Source organism: Zingiber officinale, chromosome 11A (assembly GCF_018446385.1).
Source record: "Zingiber officinale cultivar Zhangliang chromosome 11A, Zo_v1.1, whole genome shotgun sequence".
Taxonomy (NCBI): domain Eukaryota; kingdom Viridiplantae; phylum Streptophyta; class Magnoliopsida; order Zingiberales; family Zingiberaceae; genus Zingiber; species Zingiber officinale.
This window is the reverse complement of record NC_056006.1, coordinates 5,256,038-5,273,615: the sequence shown is the minus strand read 5'-3', so window position 1 is coordinate 5,273,615 and position 17,578 is coordinate 5,256,038. Positions and strand designations below refer to the sequence as shown.

The 17,578-nt window shown below is 35.9% G+C and overlaps 1 protein-coding gene across 1 annotated transcript; it reads left to right on the top strand.

The window, feature by feature from the left end:
* Positions 1 to 8,725: 8,725 nt before the first annotated feature.
* LOC122032193 (pyruvate dehydrogenase E1 component subunit alpha-1, mitochondrial-like) lies at positions 8,726 to 15,092 on the top strand. Its single transcript, XM_042591450.1, has 8 exons — positions 8,726 to 9,486; positions 9,575 to 9,654; positions 11,273 to 11,350; positions 12,331 to 12,426; positions 12,516 to 12,587; positions 12,696 to 12,749; positions 12,846 to 12,911; positions 14,714 to 15,092. The coding sequence occupies exons 1-8, from the start codon at positions 8,805 to 8,807 to the stop codon at positions 14,756 to 14,758; spliced, it is 1,173 nt and encodes a 390-aa protein (XP_042447384.1). The 5' UTR covers positions 8,726 to 8,804; the 3' UTR covers positions 14,759 to 15,092.
* The last annotated feature ends 2,486 nt before the right edge of the window (positions 15,093 to 17,578 follow it).

Below are 17,578 nucleotides of genomic sequence, written 5' to 3'. Positions count from 1 at the left end.
CCCGGTGATGGCGCGGGAAGAGGAGGGGGCGGTCGGAGGTGGTCGTCGCCAATGTCGGGTCGGAGGCAGCGAAGGTGGCCTCTTCCACAAGGTCTTCGCGACGGCGACCGGAGGAAGAAAAGGAAAGGCACAGCCGGTGGCCGCGCGAGGAGTCCGAGAGGAAGAAGAAGATTCCCTTTGGCTCCTGTTGGCGGCGGCGAAACAAAGCCCCGGACCCTCTCCACCTCATGAACAGTGCCACCCAAGAAACCCCAAAACCCCTCCACCTATGAAAAGACCAACTTGCCTATTCTCTTTTCCCTAATTTCTCCTCTATCCCAAAACGCATATCCACATCAATTGACATTAGATATTCAATTTATGTCGATTAATTTTAGGGGTGATCGGTTTATTCTTATAGAAATTTTCCACTAACTACCAGGGTAAATCGGAAAGCACTCACAGTGGACGGTCCATTAGCTTGGTATTCTTAAGAGAAATTTATCCATAAATTCAGTGAAACTGAGATTCAATTCTTATATACCTATAAAATTCAGAGAATATCGACCGCTACACTATAAAAATCATAAAGGTAAGAGAGCAAGATAGCTTTAGAAATAATAGGAAAGTGATAATTATATCATGTATGCTTGTGGCCAATCGACCCTAGTCAATGGCAGAGCCATGATTTATAACTCACCCGGACTACAAATGTCCTCCAAAGGGGTCCTCAGGCTAAAGACTCTTTTTCTACTTGGGAATTAAAAATCAAGGAATCAATAGGTAAAATTAATACAACTTTAACTAGGCCTGGACCATAGCTCGGGTAACCTTAAGTCTGGCTTCACCATTGACCCTAGTTAAAACGCTCAATCAAACTAGAGAGTTCAACCTAGTGATTCTAACACAAAGTGAAATGACAACTTATAATATAGCACAAACTAGCTTGACAGGTAAAAATAGCTCAACAGCTCAAAAGCTTGGACTAGCTCTCGTTAGATCATCAACCTAGTTCGATAACTCGTTTAGGAGTGACTCGACCAAATGTGACTTAACTAAGTTGGTTAGTCATGGATCATGTAGTGCATGGTCCATGACTTATGGTCTATCTCCTTCCTAAATTTGAGCTTGATTGTGTTGTACCTAGGCTCGATTGAGTCCTGCTCAAGTTTGAAAGGTGAGTATAAGTCATATTCCATGGATTGGTACCGTTAGTATTTACATGTACATATGATGTTATTGTAATATATAATAGGGTTGATCTCTAATATATGTAATATTTTACTGGTCAATGTGTCATGTTGTAAAGCAAATCTCTCTATTTATCTTCCTTCTATATTACATGAAGCGAGGTCCCAAAATTAGACTAGTCAAACGGATCAATCCATGACAGGATGAGTCGGTCCGTGGCAGGTCAACTATTTGACGGGGCGGGGCGGGGCGAGGCGGGGCGGACTGACTCGTCAACTTGGCGGGTTGAAAAATTTCTAACACAACCCAATCTAAGACGTGTTGCGGGCTTGATGGGTCAACCCGCGGGCTTGGCAGGCCAACCCGTGGACCTATCAATTTTTTTTTTAAAAAAAAATAAAAAATGTTTTATATTTTCAACATTTTACTTCGGAAATATTTAATCAAACAAATGTATCCATAAACATGTATTTTACATATAAATGAACATAAACTAGTAGTTATGTGGGATAAAAAATATTATTTTTATTTCAAAATTATAATAAAGAAAGATAATAAATTGATAAAAAACTTAGCTTACATGTGTTTCTCAACCCGTGGGTCAACCCAAGCCTATCGCGAGCCGACTCACGCGGGTCGTCGGGCCTAGGCAGGTCAGCCCATGGTAAGCTTAGGTTGATAAAATTCTAACTCAACCAGCTTAAATTGTTTGGCGGGACGGACTAACCCGACGGGCCCAATCTAAATTGACGACTCTACCCAAAATAAGGATTATCACCAAATCAAAACTCATAATTATAAATTGTTTTTAATTACTAATAATAAATATCATGATTATTTTTACTTATTTCATTCTGATAAAGCTAAATTTATGTTTCCTATATATCATAGGAAAACTAGTCAAGAATTCTCCATTCAAGCAAATAAGAAATTAATGGCTAGAACTACTATAGTGATTAAGAAAACTGAAATGATTTTCGAATTACATGAGTATCCCACAGTGAATACAATTAGGAGGTGCAGTTGATATATTAATCTAATAAATTTTGGAGTTAATTTTTAAGAGATGATTTTTTTTTAATCTAAAATAGTCACTATATTAGGACAAATGTTTATTTACCCCTTTTTAAAAAGCACGGAGATTGAGTTCAGATATGTCCTCCATCAGCCAAAATCTACGACCTGCTATAAATTCACATCAGACCCAAATATAGGATTTGAATTGAGGTGAGCTTGGGTCAGCTTGAGCTCAAGAAAATTAAAGAGGCTCGGCTATCTAATTAGCTCGACTTGAAACATTGAATTAAAATGAAAAAAAGTTATACAAACTACAATTTAAACCTTCAACCACGGACAACCATAATAAACCCCTCTAGCCACAAACATCTTCTCAATTTATTATTTAATTTTTAAAATAATAATCATTTTAAATATTATAATATTGAATTAGCTTGACTCGAGCAAGCTCGACGAGCTATCGATCATGTATTACATGAATTCAAGATCGACTCAAATATTAAATGAGCCTCAGTCAACTCTAAGCTCGAGTCGAGCTTTGACCGAGGTACTCATGAACGGCTTAACTCATTTACACCCTTAGTTGGGCCTGATATAAACTGATATCATACTCAACATGAGATTTCATTTAATTTTAATCTAAATCAATTAATTCACATAGAGAGTTCCGATTGTACATTTTAAGTCATGTGGATTTTTGAAGTTACAAGGAGTTCAAATATGCATTTTATTATTTATTTCGACTTCTCTGGTCCAACGTGAGATTTCAATTGATTCTTTCAATAATATTTTAAATATTTTCGGAGGAGTCGAAATACATAATGAAGGTCATATTTAAAGTCTCTGTAACTTTATAAATCTATAGAATCAGAAATAGGTGCAATCGAAATTCTCTAGGTCAATTAGTAGATTTCGGTCAAAATTCATTGATTAACTTAGAGAACTTTGATTGTATCCATTTAATCTCCTGTGAATTTTTAAAGTCATAAAAAGTTTACATGCAATGTAGACATGAAAGAGGAAAAGGAAATAGAAGATAGAAAAAGAAATCTACATGAGAAGATCAAATAATTGAGTGTAATCTTTTAAATGACAAAGTAATGTGTACCTTTTGCTCAATTTGAAAATCTACATGTTTTTTTTTGATAAATTATCATAATTAAAAACTTCCTCTCATCTAGAATGTATTTAATATCATGATTTATGATTCTTCCATGATATTGAGACGGAACGAGAAGAGGATCATCTTGTGCTACACATGGAATATAACTAAATAATTGCTTAAATTTTCTTTAAGTTAAATTGTTTTAAACTTTAAATATGCAATATATTTTAAAATAATAGTTTCACACAAATATTTTTTAAAAACAAGTGAAAAATAAAACCTTCAAAAGCTTCCCAAACGTCACCAACCATTGTTTTCTATTCGACCTTTTTTCCAAAGAAATAAAAACCTGCCGATTCTTGCTTCCCTTAAACGCAATCCTAAACCCATAGCTAGCTGGCGAAGAAATCTACATAGACGGCCAGGATCGACTGGGTGGTGTTTGGGTAATTCAAAATCAAATAGTGAGCGTTTCATTACGTTAGTTTCCCAATTTTTCATTTTGTTTCCTGAAGTTTTTGAAAATATTATTTTACCTCTCTATATTTAGAATGTCGTTTTTAATTGTTCGAGTTGTTAAAAAAATAAACGTAATTGATTAGGTCATGTGAAAATTTTTTATTATTTGTTAGAATAAATCAGAAGCGTATCATGTACATCATAATTAGGGATCGAACTAGCGATATATCTTAGTATAAGAAAATACTCTCATTTTTTAACTATTATTCTAGTTGTTCCAACCTGTAAAATTATTTATAAAAAAATTAATTTGTTCAAAATGTACTTTTATGTTAAAAAGGACTTTAATGACTTGATCAATATCGTTTAATATCGATCAAGCTAACTTAAACTAACTTTTAAAATATCAAAATCATCTTTAAAAAGGTCAATCATTTAAAATAATTGTTACAATTATAACAATCATCAACTGTCTGCTACTAACAATCATTAATTAATTAATTGCTACATGTTAATAGTCATTATAATAATTTCATGATAATTTTAATCATTTAAAAATAAATTTAATTAAATTTAAAATAATTTTGATATAATTCATAAAGATTTTTTTTATATAAAATACTCTCCATATGTTTTTTTTTTTAACCGAGGTGATGCGTGACATATTAAATTTTGATATTTTAGATGTTCAGGGAATATATTATATGGATTTAGAGTTTAAGATTTTATGATTTAGAAGTTGAGTTATAATGAGTTTAAGTTAATAAAAAATTTTTCTAGATACTCAGGTATTGTGTTCCTTTTATGAAAATTTTGATTATATATATATATATATATATATATATATATATATATATATATATATCATGAGTAAATCTTTCAATTTTGTTAAAAAAGAAATTTGGCTGAAGGTGGCCCCTTTAATCAAGGCGCCTACTACTCTATAACAAGCAGTTCGTATCAGAACAATTCTCTCTATATATGATATGCTACGGACTTAGCTTGTGCACTTTCCGTACGCACTTGAGTGGTCGGGCGCCCGAAAGTGACTCGAGCGCTCCGATTAAATGCATTCAAGAGTCCCAAGTCACTTTTGGATGTCCCGACCACCAAGGTACATGGTATCGCAAAGAAGGTACACTAGGTATCATTTCTCTCTCTACGTATACTTTTTTAAAGTTGACCTAAATTATTATTCTTAAATCATTTATTAATGAATACAATTCATGTTGTTAATTATTTTAATGTGAGTTTATTAGTTTTTTTTTTCAATTATGTTCTTGAAAAAAATTTAATTGCTTTTCCCGAGAATATTAAAGAAGGGGACGATGATTTAACCATTAGAAATATAGGGCAAATTGATAATATGACAATTTTTAGCATGGGGATCCTCTGGACCGCATATACAAAAGACCAGTCTTGGTCCTTCATTTGTATTAGTTGGATTTAATTATTTCTATCTGTTAAATAAGTGGGAAATCAGGGATTCTCTGGTTCATAATTTATGGGTCAGAGAATGGTCCATTGATTATGATACCGATTATGATAGACAGTACGGATCCTCTGGATAGTAAAATACGGTTCAAAGGATGGACCACATCATTCATAGGTGAAATTTTATAAACCCCACCTATTATATAGGTGGGATCCATGAAATATCATCTATAAACGACCCCTTGTCTAGGAGCGGATCAGGGGTTATGGTCCAGAGAATTCTGAGACCTTATCTATTTAAGTGATAGAGCCCATCAAAATAGATCAATTCATAAGATGGACCATCCTCTCATCCACAAATTACAGACCAAAAAATCTATGTTCAGAATATCAAATTCCACCAATCCATTTGTCCTCGGACCAGGACAGACAATCAAGAGGATGCACCACCAATTTTAAAGGATGAAGTGAAATTTGGCAGTTCGGATCCTCTGGACCAAACATCCCTGGACCACAAAATCCATATAAAAGGTTATCACGTGCAAGGCACGTGCACACAGGAAATTCAACTCACGCGAAACGCAAGAGGAGGCAGCGAGCCCTAGCCTCCATCGTCCTCGCGTCCGCGAGAGCGTGAGGTTTCCCATCCCAAATGAAGAGGAGGAGGAGCCCTAACCTCACGCCCGTGACGGAAGCCCCTCTTGCCCCCAAATTTCCCGGCAGCGGAAAACCCTCACGCCCACATATTGTTGGATCGAGAAGCGCTAGAGGAGGGGGGGTTGAATAGCGCTCGCGACTATTCCGTTCAATTATCGGAATCGCAAAACTATCGGAGTAATTAAAACGCAGCGGAATAAAATAAAGAAACACAAACACAGAGGAATTTACTTCGTTCGGAGCCTAAGGCGACTCCTACTCGAAGGCCCGCGATCCTTGATCGCTTTCCGTGGGCAACAACTATAAGTTCGTTAAAAGTACAATAAGAGATTTACATTTGTAAGCACAAAAAGAAATTATACTGACAATAACAGAATCAAAGTTGATGTTCCAGGTCGTCGGTATGTCGCAACAACACCTCGGAATGATCTTGTTAGCAGCACGTTGAAGAAAGGAAGCCTGGGAGTTGTTGTTTCTCAATGATGCTCGAAGTCCCCTTATAAAGGGCATCTAAGGCGCCTTGAAAGCCTCCGAAGGCGCCTTCATTGCTCCGAGTCCACCGTGCAGATGAGCGTTGACCATTCTGCGCTTATCACCTTGAAGGCGCCTTCATAGGTCTTCAAGGCGCCTTCCAAGGCGCCTCCATAGCCAACCGAGGCGCCTTCAGCCCTGCTTCGCGGCCAGGTCAGCTTTTGCACCCGAGGCACCTCCAAGCTCCATGGAGGCGCCTCGGACACTTTTCATCCGAGGGAAAACTTCATTATTTTGTACATGCAAGACATGTTAGTAGTCCCAAACAATATCCTGCAACACAAAGTTAGCATAAAACAATAGTATGAGTATGATAAAGAATATTATGACAGTCTTCGGACTGTCCGGGTCTGACTTTGGATTTTCGACCGGAAACTCTAGGTCGACCCGACGCCTACTGTTCCCTCTACGGGGAACGCGTCCTCACCTACTCCACTCAGGAGATTTACCTGTTGCCAGTGCGATCCTCCAGATCGACTGAACTTTTGCTCAACACTCGACGCTTCCGAACTTTCTGCTGGACATCCGCTTCCTGGCTAGTCCAGTCTTTCACCTGGTTCGCGACACCAGGACTTTCCACCTAGGGTTACCACCCCCTAGGACTTTTGCCTGAAGCCATCGACCTGCCAAGACTTTCCGCATAGGGTTACCACCCCCTATGACCTAGGGTTACCACCCCCTAGGGTTTTCCCTTTGCCTAACCGCAGCTAGGACTTTTCTCCACTTAGGGGTTACCACCCCCTAGGACCTAGGGTTACCACCCCCTAGGGTTTTCACCTGCCTAACCACAGTTAGGACTTTCTTGAAACACTCATTCAACATGTTAGATAACAACAAGACTTAACTTTGAACCCTTTGCCATTATCAAAACTTAGGTTCGATCGTCGGATGCTTCCCGCACCAACACATATTTCCCAGCCCTAACCCCTCGCGTCCCCGACGACCTCCAGACAAAGTCGTACCTGTGTTCGACGGGGCCTGAAGTGCATACTAAAAAGTGACTCTTTTGCTACGATAAATAATAATAAAGTTCAATTTACAAATAACATATATACTAAATATATAAATAAACTAAAAATAAATATATTAAGTTAATAAAAATTAATAAATATTTAAAATAATTATATAAACACTACTTGTCTAGCTGTTTTAGAGATAAAAATATTTATCAAATTTGCATAATTCAATTGTCGAACTCTTTCTTTCTCAATCGATAACATTGATAGCCCATTTAGTGTATCCTATAACACTGAGACAAATGCGGTGGCCGCAGGCAGTAGCAAGACGACAAGTAATAACCACCAAGCAAGTAGGTCGCAGTTCACACAAGCGACTGAGGTAGCGTGCGACAGCCTCGTGCTACACAATTAAGTCATGCGAGCAAAGGCCAACCGCCAACCCGCGTCAAGTGAGATAGTCACTGCGAGAATCGACGCGATTAGGTCGCACAAACGATCCTCGTTGCATGATTAGGTTACAATTAGTATCACGTGTTGCAAGACGAAGAAGATGATCGAAGAAGAAGATTATGATTACCTTTTATTCCGTGGATCCGTGCCTTGATAGAAAGAACGTCGAAGAAGAAATCGCATGCAAAGAAGAGCAACACCGGAGAAGAAATTGCGTGCAAAGAAGAGTCATACATTGGTGTGTGCCTCAGAGCTGTGAAAATAGGTTTAATGACCATTTAGGATCCATGCCTCTCATTTTTTTAATATAATTAAAAAAATGGGCTCTTCATTGGGTTGACCCTGAGGTGATTGCCTCTCTGGCCTCATGGAAGTTACGGCTCTGCCTCCAGTGTCCCCAACGGCCTCCAGTGGCCCCGACTCACGCAGAAATCCAACTCCGGCGACCTATTACAGCGTGAGGTTCCCTTTAATTGCCCCGACTTATTACGCAGAAATCTAACAGCAGCAGAGCTTGGGCTGTCGCCGGTCGCGGGCAGGGCTGGGCCTCGGAGGAGTTAGGGAACTAGGTCGTCACCGCGGGATCGCGGTGGGTTTCTGCATGAGTCGCAGACATCGCGGGCCATCGGGGACACTGGAGGCCGTCGGGGAGGGGTTAGGGCTCTGAAATTTGTGGGTGAGGTGGTTTTGGAACCCTGCCGAGGGATCGCGGTGGAGTTTTTGTCACCGACGGATCGCGGACGCGGGGACGATGGAGGCTAGGGCTCGCTACCTCCTCTTGCATTTCGCGTGTACGTGCCTTGCATGTGATAACCTTTTATATGGATTTTATGGTTCAGGGATGGTCCAAGGATATTTGGTCGAGAGGATCAGAATTGGAAATTTGGTAAAATATGGTGTGCAACTTAATAATTGTTTTTTTATTCTCTAAATAAACGTTGCAAAAAAAAATCTCAATTTTGTCGCTGCTTCTTGTTTTCCAACCGCATCCACCTTTCCACAGATCCGCCCTACCTTCCTCCATGGCCGCCGTCCGCCGCCTCTCCGCCGTGCCGATCCGGCGCTGCCACCCCCTCTTCCTCCTCCGCTCCTTCTCGTCCGCAGGTAGCGAGCCGACGATCACCGTCGAGACCAGCGTCCCCTTCACGGGCCACAAGATCGACCCGCCTTCTCGCTCCGTCGAGACCACCCCCTCCGAGCTCCTCTCCTTCTTCCGGGAGATGTCCCTGATGCGCCGCATGGAGATCGCGGCCGATTCGCTATACAAGTCCAAACTCATCCGCGGGTTCTGCCACCTCTACGACGGGCAGGAGGCCGTCGCCATCGGCCTTGAGACCTCCATCACCAAGAAGGACGCCATCATCACTGCTTACCGTGATCACTGTATCTACCTCGCCCGCGGCGGGACCCTCGTCGAGGCCTTTTCGGAGCTCATGGGCCGCCGCGCCGGGTGCTCCAAGGGAAAAGGAGGATCGATGCACTTCTATAAGAAGGATTCCGGGTTCTTCGGCGGGCATGGGATCGTGGGTGCCCAGGTGCCGCTCGGATGCGGCCTCGCCTTCGCCCAGAAGTACTTGAAGGAGGGAACTGTGACCTTTTCGTTGTACGGTGATGGGGCTGCCAACCAAGGGCAGCTCTTTGAAGCCCTTAACATATCGGCGCTTTGGGATTTGCCTGCCATCTTGGTCTGCGAGAACAATCATTGTGAGTAGAAAAAGATAGGCGAATAAAAGTAAAAAATGTTATGAGTCTTGTTGGGTTTGGCTGATCTGCTTCTTGTGTTTCTTTGTAGATGGCATGGGGACGGCTGAGTGGCGTGCTGCAAAAAGCCCTGCGTACTATAAACGAGGTGATTATGTCCCTGGTCTGAAGGTATAATCGTTGAATTTGTGATTTTCCTTTCATTTCTCTATTCATTGTAGCAATTAAATCTGTTGTACAATTTCACAAATTCATTTCTTCATCATGCACTAAGAACACGCTGCATCAAGGATTAGTGCTATCTTTTACTCCCTCTTGTTTTTTTTGTACTGCCTTGTGAATCGTTGGTTCTTAAACAACAATTAGTTATTTCCTGAATGATAATGAAATATGACAGTGAAACTATGTAAGTTACTAAAGTGGAATTAGATCAAAGATAATAATGCTGATTACTTTTTGGAATCTATTTCAATGTTAAAATCCAACAAGTCCTCATGATTCTACTACCATTAATTCTATGCATAATGCCAAAATGCATATGTATCCCTGAATAATATTTTTTTCCCCAATTATTCATCCATTTCATATTACCAAGTTTTATGATAGCCAAATAATCAACATTTATCTATTTTGATGCAACAACGATATGTTATTTGTAAAGTAGTTTTATTGGTTGATTATTTGATTATACTTGAAATGGTTTAGTTGATTAGTTTTCCAGCTTCATATTCTACATAGTTATCTATCTTTTAGCTGTAGATTGGCTATCCGACTTTTGATTTTTTATATACTCGTATAATTGAGTCTTTGCATTGAAATTTATGAAATTTAGAAATGAACTATTTGATATGTAAGTTGGCTCCAGGAAGTGTTTGTTCACAAGTATGCATCCGTACTTTCTTCCCTATCCAATAATATGTATGCTATCAAAATTTAGATGTCTAACTCTGATATATTTGTTCAGAAGTCGATTAATTTTAGCTTCTTAAAGAGTTGGATAGGCTTTGTGTTTCCTTTTAATAGTTTGTGAACCTGTTCAGTTTCCTTTTTTTATTAATGAAAATGGAGTTGAGGAGAGTTTGTGAATTTGGAAAGAAGAAACTCTAGGTTGATTGAATGTTATAATAAGAATGCATGGTGCTTTGCAACAAGAGTAGAAGCTGTTATAATAAAAATGGTGATTGAATGTTATGTAGAGTGTTGAAATTTGAAAGTTGAGACACAATTGGAAAATGCTGAAAGTCACTCTAGGTGGTCCAAAATCTTGTCCAATTGTTTTAGTTATATTCAAGTTCTGGCAGGATCAAACTGAAAAGGTTTATAGACATTAACCATTCAAAATTAAATTACAATAATGATTCAGAAAACATGGAAAGAGCATCCGATTACTGAACCAAGCAAACAATTATATGATTTCATGAAAATTGTGTTTGCATTCCCACCTTGGTGTGGTTTTGGAAAAGGAAGTGGCTTGTGGCACATGATTAAGCAGATTGGCATTTTTATCATATCCTAAGTGCACTAGTCCCTAACGATAGACTTGGATTATCTTCTATTTTACAAAGTGAAAACTGAAGGACCTTTTGGTGTGTTAGGTCAGACTCTGAATTCTGCAAACTTTCTATTGCTAGAAAACGGGTCACTTTATATGTAGCAGCAAGCTGACAAATGAAACATTGAATCTCATGTTTATCATTCATGTGAAAGTCTGAAGTTAAAGAATATATTATAAAATCCCAATGTTTTGGTATTAAATTTTCTTGCGCTAATACAATGCTCGTCTGAACAGGTTGATGGAATGGATGTTCTGGCTGTCAAGCAAGCTGCCAAATTTGCAAAGGAGTATGCTCTGAAAAATGGACCTATGGTGAGTATCATCTTTTGAGATCAATCTTTCACTCCGAATTTCATCTGGAAAGATTTGTCATACTTTTAGAGAATCTTGTAAATGAGATATAGAACAAATAACTGATGTATAATAACATTACATCAATGGCATAGATGTACAATTTTTTTTTCAGATGCATTTAACTACAATCTGTTTATCAAATTCTTTTTCTTTTGTGCTTTGTAGGGATGAAACTTGAAATTGTCAATTAGTCTCTCTTTGACTGCATTATAAAGCTGGCACCATGTCTTTTTATTTCCCATAATGTATATGTTTAACTTGTTACATATTTCCTGTTTCATACTTCCATTCCTCTCGTCCACACATCTATTAAATACTGTCTTCTTAGAAATTAAAGTTTGTTCTAGACATTTGCTTTTTCAAGTCCAATGAAAATAATATCTGTACCTGAAGTTGATAGAGGAAATATGACATTTTGGTGCCCAAAGGGAATGGGCATTTCACCCCTTGTTATCTTACCTACACTTGTTAAATCCTATTATGTTAATCAAATTTGAGTGTGTTCCACTCCAGCATCTCCTGCCTCCTTCAGGGAATCAGGATCCTTTGAACCTTACCTATTAAGGTTGTATGTAGATTCAACATCTACTTATTGATTTGATTGGTTTATGTCCTCTAATTATGCAAGTTACTGTACACCGATGTGATTTTGGACATTGTCATCCTTTCTGGTTGTTTTGCAGTTAGGATCTCTATGACAAAAGAATGCTTATCGAAATCTCATTTCATGATAGTTCCACATTATTTTATTTGTGTTCTTTGAAGTGTAATTGACACATAAAATTTTGCCCATTCTGTTGAACAAACTGCAGGTATCCATTTTATTTTCATCCCGAAAAAATGAATTCGTTAACTGTAATTATACATTCACTATCAGGATTCATAGTAACCAATATGCTTGCTTGAACATTTTTTTTCTTCCTTCTTTCATCCTACAGATTCTTGAGATGGACACATACAGATACCATGGACATTCAATGTCTGATCCAGGAAGCACTTATCGCACACGTGATGAGATTTCCGGTGTCCGACAGGTTCATTAGATCTGAGCCATCTATTGGAACTGCTTGCTCATTGTATTATCTATTTTTCACCTGACCAAGTTTGTTGATTGCACTGGTAGGAGCGTGATCCCATCGAAAGAGTTAGGAAGCTGATATTCTCCCACGAGCTAGCCACAGCCTCCGAGCTCAAGGTATGTCATTTTTTTTCCCCAAGAAGTTCAGACAATAAATAGTCATATTTTTTCTCGACGAATCTCTGTAGTTCTTTTTTCAAAACAAAAGTACAAATGTTTATACAGGACATTGAGAAAGAAGTCAGGAAGGAAGTAGATGATGCCATTGCTGAAGCAAAGGTACTCCCGTTGCACTGGGAATTTGTTATAATATTCAGCTAAAAGTAAAATAGCATTTGTCTCTTGATCATGACATTATCTTCCCTCAATTTTCAGGAGAGTCCTATGCCTGATCCCTCCGAGCTATTTACCAATGTGTTCGTGAAAGGTTTCGGTGTGGAGGTAAGCCGGAATACTTGCATGGTAATCTAATGTGAATTAAACATAGAGGTATCAGCTTTCCTTCGGCTTGCAATGGCTTCACATGAGTTGTGCCGAATATGACACATATTGTCTCAAACCATAGACTAGCATGAGCTCGGGCATGAGCTATGGCTATGCGCTTCAGCTCCCCATGGCTTTGAACAGACTGTGTTTGGTATGACCCATATTGTTCTAAACCTTAGGCTTAGTACTAGCCCCTGCATGAGCATACTTGTGTAACCCACAATGCCATCTCATTTACTCATAATTTCTTCTAAACAAATAATTGCTCAAGTGTTTAAAAAATATTATTTAAATATTTTAAGAGTATTTCAACGTGATTTTTATTTGTTAAACTCATGGAATAAATGTTGGTTATGGATCGTTCTAGGTTCCCAAGCGCTGCCTGGTTCGTCTGGTTCGTCTCGGAGGTTGAGCACGACCTGATCTGTGCTTGGCCTGGGATGGCCAGTGTTTTGATAAATCTGTTTGGGCTAACAAGCTAGAGTCTCAAGATCCGACCCATTTGACATCATTGTTTTTTCTCTAAGTCCTATTTGCTAGGAATAACTATGGTATCAATGTACATTACACCTACTTGAGTTCGGGTCCGGTCTGACCATATCTGAGTTTGCTTAAAATTATGTAATTAAAGCATTTCTAATAAATATAGGGTTACATCAATATTAGCTTTAAGTCCATATTCTTTTACACTAATTATGGATGAATTCACTGCATACATTGAAGGTAGTACCATGGTGTATGTTGTTTGCAGATGATATTATTTTGGTAAATGAAACACGTGAAGGAGTAAAAGCTAAACTAGAGTTTTGCGGGAAATACTAAAAGGGAAAAGTTTTAAGTTTAGTAGAATAAAGATATAATATATGAAATTTAAGTTTAATAATATTAGACATAATGAGACAATTGTTAGTATAGGAGATGATGAGTTACCTGGAATCGATAGCTTTAGATATTTAGGACAAAATGATGGAGGGATTGAGAGAGATGTCTTATATAAAATACAAGTAGAATGATTGAAATAGAGGAGAGTGTCGGGTGTGTTATGTGATTGTAAAGTACCTCTAAAATTTAAAGAAAAATTCTACAAAATTATAGTTAGTCCTGCTATGTTATATGGAGCTGAATGTTGGGTTATTACTCGAACATATAGCAGAAGATGAGAGTTGCAGAGATGAGGAAGGTGGATGTGTGGACATACGAGAATGAGTATAATAAAAAATAAGAGTATTAGAGAGAAAGTCGAAGTTGTATCTATTGAGGAAGAACTCCAAGAGATACATTTAAGATGGTACGAGCATGTACTTAGACGACCAATAAATGCTTCAGTTAGATGATATGAAACTATGACAAACACTCATATTAATGAGGAAGAGGAAGACCAAGAAAGACTTAGTTAGCAACAATAAAATAAGATAAAATTTATTTAAGTATAAATGATAATATAGTAAGAAATAGAAGTCAATGTGAAAGAATTCACATAGCCGACCCCACCTAGTGGGATAAGATTTGATTGTTGTTAAAATTGTGTACACTCATAAGTAGCTTCTTATTTTTATCCATTTAAGTTGGATATTCACCCATCTTCTACCCGTTTATATCGAAAGTAGGTATTTAAGTTTAGTAATAGCAATTTAATCAATGTAAAGATTCTAACCATCCTCACTATTTGCTTCGTTCTTATTTTCACTACTAAACTTAAATTCGTATCGCTAATTTCACCTGCTGACATACTTATTATCTTTTTGTTTTTGCTACAGTCATTCGGTGCAGATAGGAAGGAGGTGAAAGCTATTCTTCCATGAAGAGACAGACCACCAAGTGAATCCTTGAGTACAATTTTTTCTCTCTCACGAAACCTTCAACAAATAAGTATGGAAATGAAAATTTTCTGGGTATTTTTTTGGCGTTTTGATTCAGTATGATACAGGTATAGATTGGCTTAACTTATTAAGTCAGGTTCTTCCAAGTCTTCTCCTGAACATTTAAGGGGCTTCTGAACTGTCAAAGCTGCAAAATTTATTTGCAGTTACTCTCGGTTTGTTTTGCTGGAATATAATCTCTAAGTATTCTTTTTTTTTTAGAAAAAAAAAGATATTATTTTATATTTTTTGAATATTCAGTCTATCTTTTGGTGCTTCTGTGACCCGATCTACCTATCTAATTTAAGTAGTTCATTTGGTTGTTTTTGGGTTGTCTCAATGCGTCTAGCTCAATTTAGAGGTGAGTAAAATTTTAATTAAATTCAAATAATTAATTTAGGATTGTTTTTTTTTAAATCTCAATTATTTTGATTTATTCATTTTGATTTTGATTTTTAAATTTAAATTTCAGTTAATTCAATTATACGTATTGATATTGCAAACAGTTGCTTGTTGTATTTAAAATTTTTTATTTCAAAATATCTCGTCTCAATTCATTATTTGATGGCCCAATAATAGTCGATTCCAGTAGGAGTCCTATTGATAAAAAAATTTAATTAATTTGATATTTTATTGATTCAGTTTGTTTTTTTTAAAACAAAGTTTAATGGATTCGGTTTATCCAAAAACAAACAGATTTATTTAATTTTGATTCAATTGGTTATTTTGTAATTGATTACTCAGTTTTAGTTCAACTAGACTACTTTTTTTATTCTAATAGCTTTTGATCTATTGACATATTATTATTGGATGCATGGTTTCAAATTGAATTAAAGCAAAAATTAAATTGAATATAGTTCCAATTTAATTTTTATTTATATTTTTCTTTTAAATTAATAAACGGACAAAGTTTCACAATATCTTAATCACTATCTAAATTTGAACATGATAAAATCATATATTTTAGCATTTTCAATTATTATTTCCAATTAATTGATAAATCTAACAATCTGGAATGGTTATATAATCATGTAACATTCCACCAATCTATTATTATAATGTATCAATCAACTGATAGTAATAATTTGATAAAAAAATGAGTTGAAAAAATTATTATTCTTAATATAATATAATGTGTCAAAATGATATTTTATGACATAGATGTATTAAAGATATTTAGGTAAAAGTGATTGATGTATTTAGAAAATTTTGAATCACTCTAAATCAAGATCGATATATTTGTCTAAATCTTCTTAATAAATTTATATCCTTAAATATCAATTTGATATATTATGTTAAGAGAAATTTTTTTTTCAATCTATTTTTTATCTAAAAAATTATATCAAATGTTCATTATTTATTGTAAGTGTTATAACGATGATCATCAAACTTCATCAGACTCTCCTCTATCAGACAATATCAAATTTGAGGGCATAGATATATTAAGGAGACTGAGGGCATAGATGTATTAAGGAGACTTAAACGCGTATAGAAGTCTTGGCTTGAAGTGATTCAAAGTCAATTAGGTCTATGGTTATTTTTGGACAAAATTGACTAATGAACTTAGAGAACTCTGAATCACTCTAAGCCAAGACCTTTGTATTCATTTAAGTTTCTTAATATATCTATACTTTCAAACATCAATTTGACATATTATATTAAGAGTGATGATTTTTTTAACTTGTTTTTTATTGAGTTACTATTACTAATAGATTGTCACACTATACTAATCGATTGATGAAATATTAAACGACCACAAAATCATTCCTAATTGATTGACATATTTACCAATCGCTTGTGATTTGTAAATATGCCAATAAAAGGCGGAAAAAGGGAAATGAATTTTATCATCTTCAAATTTAAATACGTGAATTGAGTATTTCTGAACAGTCAATAAATTATCGAATACTAAATAGTAAATTACCAAATTATGTAGATAAGTTTCTCAAATATCCAAATTAAATATGTAAATTTTAAAATAATCAAATTACGTATCTTTTATCCATTTTACCCCTCTGTATTAACCTAATTTGATGCTAATTTACTACAATTGGGATTATTTTTTTTAAATATATCAAATTTTTTAAGAGATTGATTTAAGTTTTAAAAATTACTACTCTCAATATATTATGTCAAATTAATGTTTAAGGACATTGATATAATCAATTTGAAATGACATAGAATCAGGTACTATGTGTTCATTTAATTAAGTAGATTTATGCTCTCAAACATCAATTTGATATATTATATTAAGAATACTGATTTTTTGAACATGAATATTAGAAAAAAAATTTAATTTATGTTCAAAAAATCACCGTTCTCAATATAAAGTGCAAATTGATATTTGAGGGTATGTATATAATCAGGAGAACTAGACAAATATATAGAACCCTATTTCATATCATTTCTTCGATTTCTCCTAAATCCATGCTCTCAAATATCAATTTGACACATTATATTGAGAGAAGTGATTTTTTGAACATAAATATATTCGAAAAATCTAATTCATGTTAAAAAAAATCCCTGTTCTCAAAATAGTATAACAAATTGATATTTGAGGGCATAGATATAATCAGAAGAATTGGACGAACATATATAACTTCTTGGTTCTATGTTATTTCGAGCTCTATATGTCCCTCTAATAATTTTGACCTAGATAGTTCAAAATAGTATGAAATCATGTTTTATATATTCGTCTAATTTTTTTTATTATATTCGGACTCTCAAATATTAATTTAATATAATATATTAAAAATAATAATT

What these genes read in the sequence shown, in the direction of transcription:
- LOC122032193 (XM_042591450.1), top strand. Translation starts at nt 8,805, where the DNA reads ATGGCCGCCGTCCGCCGCCTCTCCGCCGTGCCGATCCGGCGCTGCCAC. An exon ending in ATTATGTCCCTGGTCTGAAG is followed by an intron (nt 9,655 to 11,272) that starts GTATAATCGTTG and finishes TCGTCTGAACAG; the next exon opens with GTTGATGGAATGGATGTTCT. An exon ending in TGAAAGGTTTCGGTGTGGAG is followed by an intron (nt 12,912 to 14,713) that starts GTAAGCCGGAAT and finishes TTTTTGCTACAG; the next exon opens with TCATTCGGTGCAGATAGGAA.